At 50.7% G+C, this 10,308-nt stretch overlaps 1 protein-coding gene across 1 annotated transcript in view; it reads right to left on the bottom strand.

Annotated features, from left to right (window-relative positions):
* The window catches only part of DNAH9 (dynein axonemal heavy chain 9), a 311,907-nt gene extending 306,697 nt beyond the window's left edge, over positions 1-5,210 (bottom strand). Inside the window, exons 1-3 of the mRNA XM_040453174.1 lie at positions 4,749-5,210; positions 3,183-3,299; positions 1,429-1,579 (exon numbers count right to left, since the gene is read on the bottom strand). Coding sequence (XP_040309108.1) covers positions 1,429-1,579; positions 3,183-3,299; positions 4,749-4,823 — 343 coding nt within the window. The 5' untranslated portion in view covers positions 4,824-5,210. The remainder of the gene's footprint in view (positions 1-1,428; positions 1,580-3,182; positions 3,300-4,748) is intronic.
* Positions 5,211-10,308: the final 5,098 nt, after the last annotated feature.

A 10,308-nucleotide genomic window follows, 5' to 3' on the forward strand; every position in this document is an offset into this window, starting at 1 on the left:
TCATGACCTGAGCAGAAACCAAGAGTCGGACACTCAATCAACTGAGCCACCCAGGCGCCCCTAAGAAGCAGTTCTTAATGACCTCCCTGGGAACTTGCAAACCTCTTGATAGATGCAGTGGTCCTACTACTCTGTTACTTAAAAACCCTGGAAAATTTCCCATTACCCGAATAATGAACCCCAGATTCCTAAATATGGCACTCAGAGAAGGTGATATTGTTGCCCCCAAACTCTGTGACTAACATAATCTCCCCATGTAACCTCCTTTGGCTGAGGCAGGTGCCACCCATCACCTTCCTCTCCTGTCTCTGCTTCAGAGGCCTTTGCCATTTCTCCCTGGCTGTCTATCCCCCGACCTTGCAGGGCTCAGCTCAAGGCCACCTACCCCACACACTCCCCTCAGACCTCCCGGCCATAAGCTGTCTTGTTTCATTACCGTTCGCTGTGACTCAAGTTGAACATCGCCTGTGTTCTCTGCTCTGCATTACTGTTAAGTCTGTTCATGTCTGATGTGTTCCTTGAAGGACAACCCTTTAGTATTAATTACTTTATCCCTTACCCTGGCCTGCCTCTGTATACAGTGCCCACAAAGGTGCCCTGCATATAGTGAGGATTCAAGAAATGCTTGTAGAGCAGAACTGAACTTGTGTTTGACTTCAGATCAGGTAAGACGGGGCATCTAAGAATTGCGGCAAAAATGGAGACGTCATGGGGCGCCTGGGAGGCTCAGTCGGTTAAGCGTCCGAGTTCGGCTCGGGTCATGATCTCCAGTCCGTGGGTTTGAGCCCCACGTCGGGCTCTGTGCTGACAGCTCGGAGCCTGGAGCCTGCTTCGGAATCTGTGCCTCCCTCTCTTTCTGCCCCTCCCCTGCTCATGCTCTTTCTCTCTCTCTTTCTCTCAAAAATAAATAAAGGTTAGAAAATTTTTTTTTTTCAAGAATGGAGACATCACACCTTGGCACGGACCTGCTGTTTGTCAGCCTCCTGCAGGGTCCCCCCTCCAGAAGCAGGGTTTGCTATGGTGTCAGAAGGGAGCAGAAACTTTCCCCAGGCGTGTAGAAATCCGTTGTGGAACTTTCCCCAGGCGTGTAGAAATCCGTTGTGGAAATCTACGCTGGAGATTGATCAGTGTGGCAACATTGATCAAGGGTCAACTCATGCATTGTGCTAAGGTCTCAGCCAGAAGCAGTCGGGACTTCAGTGCTCTGGGTCGGCTGCCAGTCGCAGCCCCAGACACAGGGAAATGCACGGGTCAGTGAATTCTATAATTGCCCAAGGCAGCCTGAGATTTCAAGCAGGAAGACTGTGCTCTCTTTTCTGGGAGGATGTCATGGACCCACCGTGGCCATTTAACGGACACCAGAGGGTTGAGTTGCACCCTTGCTGGTAACAGAACTCCCCCATTCAAATCCGCTCGCCACAAACCTACCAAGTTCCGCCTCCTCCTGGACGCGCTGACTGTAGATCACCCTCACGGTATCCAGGTCTTTGTGGAACATTCGGACAAACAGCAGGTACTTCTCAGATGCATCCTGCGCTATCAGTGGCCTTTCCAGAAGGTTCCCTGCTATGTCTAGCAGCTGCGGAGGAGGCAGAGAGAGAAGAAGAAAAAGTCACAGATCCAACCTTTCTAAGTACAGCTTGTTTCCTGGCTATTTCTTTCACATGTCCGCTGGCGGCAGAGGGTCGAAAACTGTTGAGTCAATGATTATAAATAGGTGGATATTCATAGTCGCCCCTCCCTCCTTTGCTTCTAAAGGAGAAGGAGACCTGTCTGCTGAATTAGCCGCCAGACTCTCACGTGTTGAGAGACCCTGAGTAAAGGATTAAACAAAGAGAAAGCTAAAGATGTCAGAGAGCTGAGCTTCATTAAAAAAAGAGAACTAAAACAGAAATAGAGATGAGGCAAAGAAGCTAACTGAGCTAGGGGTGCTTGGGTGGCTCAGTTGGCTAAGCATCTGACTCTTGATTTAGGCTCAGGTCACGATCTCACGGTTCATGAGTTCGAGCCCTGCGTCCGGCTGTGTGCCGACGGCACAGAGCCTGCTTGGGAGTCTCTCTCTCCCTTGCTCTCTGCCCCTCCCCTGCTCCCTCTCTCTCCCAAAATAAATAAATAAACTAAAAAAAAAAAAAAAACCTAAGTGGGCCAGGTGTTGGGGAGAATGTGGAAGGCTCAAATTTGAGGGTGGCGAGCAAGAAAAAAGTTTCAGAGAGAACTAATTCTGGAACTAATTTCCGGAATGAGTTCAAAGGCTTGGAGAGAGGAATCCTACAAGTGTTTCCCCATGAGTTATGGGGCCGCACTGTTTATGAAAGGTCATGTGTCTCTATGCTCGATGGCTAACGAAGGCTGGCATGCTGGATCACCCACTATCCCAGAATGGCACGGACTCACCCACCCAGGGCTTGAGCCTTTTCTACAACTGTCTCACTGGTCATCGAGGCTACCTGAGGACATTTTCAGCGACTGGACACTCATCGACTTCTCGGAGAAGTCCATTCCGCCTTTCGCAGAAATCTCTCCCCTCCACAGAGCCCAAATTGGCCTCCTTATAACTGCCACCGGTCAGTCCTTGTTCTAATCTCCAAGTCTTTACAGAGTGGAAGTTCCTTTGCAGTTTAGAGAAGATCGGTCACGTGCCGTGAAGGCATCGTGCCTCACGACTCAGAGGTCTCAGTGTGCACCCACTGTCCACTTGTCCTGTGCCTTCTCCTCCCTATTCCTGCTCCAGCTGGCCCCTGACGGACTTCCAACTCTAGCAGCTGGTAGCTGACCCCTACAACCACTTATGGGGGGGTTTGCTCCGGCGTGAATCAGCCCTGCGGCACTGGTTAAATAGCCCAGGTTTTCAGGGGGGCGACCGCAAGTAGGCTTCTTCACTTCTAATGGGCACGCTCGGGATAAGGCCCAGAGAGAACATTCTAGAATAAACTCTTTTGGAAAGTATTTTCACATCGTCGTGTTTCTAGGAAAGCATTAATGATCAACCTGAGAGCCCTAGTTCTGCCCAGTCCCTTTGCCTAGTTCTCCCACGACACCGTTCTAGAAGACCCACAGGAACAATTGACATCTGCAGGGACAAAACCATTGGAAGAGGGGCCTTGTCCCCCCCCCCAGCTGAGGGTGGGGACAGAATGGAGCACAGTGGCGGCTCCTACCCGTCTGCCCCCCGCTGCACAAACCTTAAAGGCATGCTCCAAACCGGGGGCATCATCGAAGGCTTGAATGAAGATGGTCCCCAGCCCTCGGTCAAGATCTTCTACTCTCTGGCGAAATTCGGACACGTCATTTTCGAATTCCTGTAGAGACATCACGTGGACGTAGGATGAACGTGAGCTCCTCAAGGCCAACCCCACTATGCTCTTTACCACCACCTATGTGCTTGAATTGGCTACACCCAGGACTTAAATTTTAAGTTTCTAAAATTCACCCTGGCATGGCTTTGTTTCTATCCATGCAGTGACCCTATTACTGCAGTATTGTTTTCCCGGATGCCACTTTCCTGGTAAATTGAGTCCGGTGTGAGCTTGGCTCCTTGTCACCCCCTTTTGGGGCCCCTCTCCCACCTTCTGAACTCTCACCCCCAGTGCTAGCTCATGTCACCCCAGAAGCCACCTCGGCGCCAACAGCCCCGGCAGTAAGGCTATTCTATCATTACCTCCTACTTTCCTTCCTGCCCCAAGTCAAAATCCTCCCAAATACTGTATTTTGTCAGACAGCCCCAAGGGTGTTCTCTTTCTTAGAGCGTAGCCATTGTCAAAGAAACTTTTATTTGTGGAATCATTATTACCTGTTATTATCGCTTTCCAACACTGATGCATCGCCTTACAAAAAGACAAAGGAAACCAGAACAGCATAGTGTTTTTCTACTTCCCAAACCCAAGCACATTAATACTAGTATGTTTCCTTGTGTGTAGGATTTGGTGTGTTTTCAGATTATCACTTTGTAGCAAATACACAGTATATATCCTGTTTTGTCATATGCCACCGCCCCCCCTCCCCCCCCTTTTTTTTTTCCACCTGAGACTCATGGAATTTTTAGAAATTTTTAGAACTTCTGGGTTTGGCCAGCTGATCACCCAAGGTCTGGAGGTGCTCAGAGTAGATTTCTGCTCAATTTCTTTCTCCACTCTCCCTGGTATATTCTTGTGATTCCTTCTCCCCTAATTCAGCCCCTCCTAATAGGCATGCCATTCCCTGCTTCCGTACTGACCCTTATGCTTTTTTGTTTTGTTTTGTTTTGTCTTTCCTGCTGCAGGCTTAGACCCACAGGTCCAGAATCCTGGGCTACAGGTGACATGTGGGATCCTGGAAACTGCAACTCTGGCCCTTTCCTCTGCCTGAAGACTCCCTGGGGGACCAGGGTCAGCTCAGAACAACTCAGCCTCAGCCTGTTTCACTTCCCCCTCCCCAAGCCACTAATGAAATTCTGCCCGGGTGCGCCTGGCCTCCGAGGAGCTCGAAGCTGAAAGCTTTGCACACGGCCCCCCACCATCAACCCGTACACATCTCAGCATCTCTGGAACCCTGGGTATCATCCATCTGGAGCAGTCAGCCGTTAGAAAAGGCCTTTCCTGAACTTTCTCCTGACAAAGAGAATAACTGGGAGTGGTCTCTTAATACAACCACGGGAGCCCCAGGAACCAAAGGAAATACACAAGGAAAATGCAAGTAAACACCTAGACCCTACCGCCTCGAGGCATCTGAGAAAGAGAAAAAGCTTGTGAGTTAGCCTTTCCAAGCCTTACCGTGCTCTGGGGGTCCAAGCAGTCATAGGGGGCCTCTGTAAAGACCCTGTACATCTCTTGAAATTCGTCGTACATTTGCTGGACCTGCCGACTCAGGGCACTCCCTCTGATGCCACTGAACTCAAGCTTTCCCAGCGTGTGGAAATCCAGGGTTGTCTTCAGAAGATCCTATAGGGCCAGTTCACAAAATAGTTAATAAGAACAGCAGCAGATAACACTCAGATTAGTATGGGAAGGGCTAGAAATCACGGGGAGCAGGGGTGGTTGCTTAGGAAAATAGGAAGGCTGATTAGTATCGTAGCCTTATTATTAGATCGGCTTGGTATAAATCACTATTGGCTAAACTCACAAAGCAAACAGGAAGCACAGGTAAACAAAATTCACACAGACAAGAAAAAAACCACATGTATATTTCAGCCTCTTTCCGGGTTCTCTAATAGATAACAAACTATGACAACATTATTTACGGGACTGGTGGGTTTACTTCTGGGTTGTTTTTTTTTTAATTTTTTTTTTAGTGTTTTGTTTATTTTTGAGACAGAGAGAGACAGAGCGTGAGCAGGGGAGGGGCAGAGAGAGAGAGGGAGACAGAATCCAAAGCAGGCTCCAGGCTCCGAGCTGTCAGCACAGAGCCCGACGCAGGGCTCGAACCCATGAACTGTGAGACCATGACCTGAGCGGAAGTCAGACGCTCAACCGACTGAGCCACCCAGGCGCCCCTGATGTTTTTTTAAAAAATCCATGTCGGGGCACCTGGGTGGCTCCACCAGCTGAGCATCTGGCTCTTGGTTTCAGCTCAGGGCGTGATCTCGCGGTTCATGAGTTCGAGCCTCGTGTCCGGCTCTGCTGACAGGGCAGAGCCGGCTTGGGATTCTCTCTCTCCCTCTGCTCCTGCCCACCTCTCTCTCTCTCTCTCTCTCGCTAGCTCTCTCTCAATAATAAATAAACTTCAAAAAAATAAAAATAAATCCATTTCAAGGGAAACACGTTATCTGGCTCCAGAAGCACAGCTATCTTAAGGGATATTGACAGAAAACAGATCCTTCAAAAGGTCTCAAGGACAAGCCAAGAGGGAGACACCGATATTCTCAGCAACCACTCCTGCGGAGAGAAGGAATCTGCCATGTGGTCGGCTGGGCGACAGTGAGCAAGTTATTGGGCGTCTCTGTTGGGTTTCTTCATCTGCAACAGGATAATAATGGCGGGAGTGAAAGCAGTCCGGGTTGGCTTAGGGTTTAGGCCAGTGCTTGGCACACGGCAAGTACACAGTGCGTGCGTCTTGCTGTCACTGTTGTTGTTGATACGGCAGTGCCCCAGCTGTGCTCAGAATTAAGTGACAGGTGGACAGCGCAGAGCCTCGGGGAGGAGCCCCTCCCAAGTCCACAGAAGCCCCTTCATCGGACGGGAGGCTTCAGAAGACACTACCGTGCCAGATTGTGTTCTTCCCTCGCACACGCTCATCTGAAGTCACAGAACCTGCAAACCCAGCCTTTCTTCCAATCTAGGCGCAGACCTCTTCCAACAGGAAAGAGGAGGGTAACTCTGACCTTTGGGTGCTTCTGGCAAACGCTGGGAGGGGGTCCTCCACCCTAAGGGAGATTGGAAGGCAGGTAGAGGGAACACCGTGTCACCACGCAGAAAACCCAGTGGGTCGAGTCCACTCCAGGAAATCCCCGCTGCCAATGACCACTGCGATGGGTTGAGCCATCAGGCTGGCGAGAGGCTGCTCGACTCCCTTCCCTTCCTGGGACGCCATGTCCAAGGGCAGTGACAGAGACACCCGGAAGTGGTGAGAAGGGACTGGTTTGCCCCACGTTGCCAGGAGGGCACCTGGCAGCCTGGGGCAGCCCATCTAACCCCCCCCCACCCCTGTTTTGCTTGCTATGCTCAGGCATGGCTGTTGGCGAGCAGCTCAAGTCAGGGAGGAGAGAAGAGGAAAGAACCAGCTGAGGAAAGGAAGACGTCACCCAGACCAGGGGGTCTTGCCTCTACTGGTGGGAAATGGGGCAGTCTTTACTTAAAAACACGTTTCAATTTTATATATCCGCAGGAGAACAGAAAAGAATCTGATTTATTTATTTATTTATTTAAAAAAAATTTTTTTTTAATTTTTTTTTTCAACGTTTATTTATTTTTGGAACAGAGAGAGACAGAGCATGAACAGGGGAGGGGCAGAGAGAGAGGGAGACACAGAATCGGAAACAGGCTCCAGGCTCCGAGCCATCAGCCCAGAGCCTGACGCGGGGCTCGAACTCAGGGACCGCGAGATCGTGACCTGGCTGAAGTCGGACGCTTAACCGACTGCGCCACCCAGGCGCCCCGAAAAGAATCTGATTTAAATGAAATCGACTTAGATCGCAATTCATGTCCATTCGACAAGTTGTGCTTAGCTGTGCTCAGTCAAGCGGGGGAAAACGTACGTGTGCTGTGGGATGTCACCTGGGTACCCACCTTTCGTAATCCCGTGGAAGTCAGTTTCAAGTTTTGGGAAGATGCTCTGGATCCATGTTAAAAGACAGACGGATCTGGGTATGTTTGGTTACATCGGAAAACCAGATGGTCATTTAGTTGTACTGTTTTGTTCTCAAGAATACTTGAAGCATGGTCTTGGGTCCCAGAGGTACCACTGTACCTTCAGCCCCTGGAAGGGTCCTAGACGCTGAAGGAATGCAAGGCAGAAATGTGCCTTTAAACGTTCGTGCCTTTAAATGTGCGTTTAAAAGGGCCTTGGTCAAATACGAGGCAGAACCTAGCCTGGTCCTACTGTGAGGGCAGAAATAAGGCAAATGAGTGACCAGGGCAAAAAAGTAGTTTTGGCCTCAACTCGTGGCTGAACGTATAAAATGACTTGCACTTGGCCATTTTGGCAATTCCACGTGGTTCCACTTCATCAAACAGAACCGTCTAATACCCAGAAATGCCCGACTATAGACTGGAATGCTAAGAGAGATAGTGAGCTCCCCATCACGGCATGGATTTTAGGAGAGGTTTGCGATCAGGGGCATTGTAGAGACGATTCCTGAATCGGGGGGAAAATCGTCTCCCAACTGTGGAAACTGATTCATCCTAACGATGGTTTCCACGTAGTTGATTCTCAAAATATTTGAATGCAAGTCCTTTTCGTTATTTAGAAGTCCTCATGAAACAGATAAAAGGCAGTTACAACCAAAATGAGGCTTAAATAATATTTTCAACGTACCCATTTTTATTCGTCCTGCCAGTACACACAGGAAATTCACTCTGCTCTGTACTGGCTGAAAACGTCGACCTCAGGAGCACAGGCATCATGGAAAGAGCTGAGGATCCAGGACCCCAAGTCCCTGGGTCCACACAACCCTGGGGTGCCACTCCCTACCCACGCGGCTTAAAGCAAGACCCTAATTAAACGTCACTCTCCTAACCTGCAAAAGGGTTGGCTAACACCTGATTTGCCGTGGGGTTCCCGAGTGTTCCACGGGAAGTGCTTTGGAGTGACTTCCATCCACAGAAGTCGCTGTCGTTAATCACCATCACGCTGATGTCATTAGATCGGGTTGGTGGGTAAGAGATGTCTAACGGCGGATGGACCGCTGCTCCCTCCCAGCCGGATCCCAAAAAGACCATGGGGTCCCCGGCAGCCGACTGGCAGATTGGGTCCTATTCTTTGGAGCAACGGGGCAACCTCTAATGGGGTGCCGGGGGAGAGCTCCGTTTGTGCCCTGGCCCCGCGAGGCGTGGCGACAAAGTCGGGGATCATGGCTATCCCCACGCACACAAGCCTGTCCTCCACCGAGAGGTGACACCACCCATCTGAAAGGAAATGTCTTCAGAATTCATTAAGGGAGAGCACAAAGCAGGCGTTCGGAGAAGACAATCTCCAAAGGTCGTGGGGAAAAAGACTGTTTTCTTTACCTTTCGAACGGTGGCCGACGTTACGCGGCTAAGGGTCTCCTGCGTGGCCACATGCCCGGGCCAGGCTGAGAGGGAAGCCGCCCCAATTAGGCCCCCGTGAAGGAGGCAGCAGCCCGGCCACCGATGGAGGAAGGAGGGAAGGGAATTCGGTGCATATTAGGTCAGCTGATTACCTCTCTCCCCGCTAATCACCTCGCGGAAAGCCTCAGCAGGAAATCATTTTGTCTCCAAGTGAATCCCAGCTTTGCAGCAATTTTATAATGAAAGAAATGAGGGTTCTCTCCAAGCTGCTCAGGGCATTGTTTGTAGGGAAGAGGCTGCAGGCAGAAACGGAAAAGGGAGGTGGCGGGTGGGGGGGGGGTGGTCTGCAGCATCTACTGACTAGGGTACAAAAATGAGCTCAGTGTGGGGTGTGTGTGTGTGTGTGTGTGTGTGTGTGTGTGTGTGCGTGCGTGTGTGTGCACGTGGCGTGGGTGTGTGCAGCGTGCATTCACGTGGGGGGGGCACGCGTGTGCGCACTGGTAAGGCAAGCAGGAAGGCAGGGTGAGGGGATCAGGAGGCAGCCGAACCCCTCTTCTTCCCTTTGAATTTTGACTGTTGGAGTTGCAAAGACTTTATGTACTTTTGGGAGTTCCTTAGCGAGTCATAAAGTCAAATAAATAAGGCCCCCTCGTGGACAGGGGGGAGGGATATAATTTTACCCAAATGACTTATTTTGGAAAAAAAAAAAGGCCTAGGCACAGGTGGTAGAAATAGGGTCTAAAAAGGCAGAGTCGGGTGTCTGAGGGCAGAAGGAAAACACAAAACCCTGGGGATAGGGTGGCAGGACAGAGGGACAGGACCTTGAGATCTCCCCCCAGGAGATTCACAACTTTGGTGGAAAGACAAGACGCCCCTGGCTACAAATTGCAGCCAAACCTCCCCGAGCCGTGTGACCCTGGGCAAGCGAATTTGTGCCTTGCCCTCAACGCACCTAGGCTCCTGCTGAATGTAGGCTGCGGGCCAGAGCAGGATTCAGGCTCTAGAAACAGGTTTGTTCTTCATTTTCCTCTTCTTCCTTTCGTTCCCCCAGGCTCGGCTCTATCCGAGATGAGCTGTATCCTGGCTGTGATGGGGAGGCGGGGAGGGCGCGGTGCCCTACGAACCCAATCACTCTGCCTGCTGAGCGGTGCTCCGCACACACAGGCTCCTGCCCGGCAGCCCCCTCCTCGCCCTGCCCCCATTTTTTGCTCCAGCAGGAGCCCAGAGGGAAGAGTCCATCTGCACAAGGAGGCTTTCTTGTGCAAAAGGCGAGGGAGGGAAAGCCATACAAATCAGAGGGGAAAAGAAATCCAAGGGAACCACGGAGATGAAAAACAGGCCCTTTTACAACATAACCCTGGACGTGAGCGTGCCGGAGAGTAAAGGTATTGGTGTCATTTTATTAACTTGGCTGCGTGCGTTTATTAATGGCAGACACCCACATCTCGGAGGCTGCATTATTAGAACGGCAAGATGAATAAGGCGAGGTTCATGCTAATTCTTGCTGGAGAGAAGCAGATTAATCCCATTTCAAACAGGCATTGATCCCAGAGATACACGGAATGTTAACTAAAGGGCCACATGAAATATGCTCCCGGAAGATCAATAACGCCGTGTCCTCTGTGCTGCGACGGGTAGGGGGGCGACA

This window comes from Herpailurus yagouaroundi, unplaced genomic scaffold (assembly GCF_014898765.1).
Source record: "Herpailurus yagouaroundi ecotype Mexico unplaced genomic scaffold, PumYag 208, whole genome shotgun sequence".
In the NCBI taxonomy this organism is placed as follows: domain Eukaryota; kingdom Metazoa; phylum Chordata; class Mammalia; order Carnivora; family Felidae; genus Herpailurus; species Herpailurus yagouaroundi.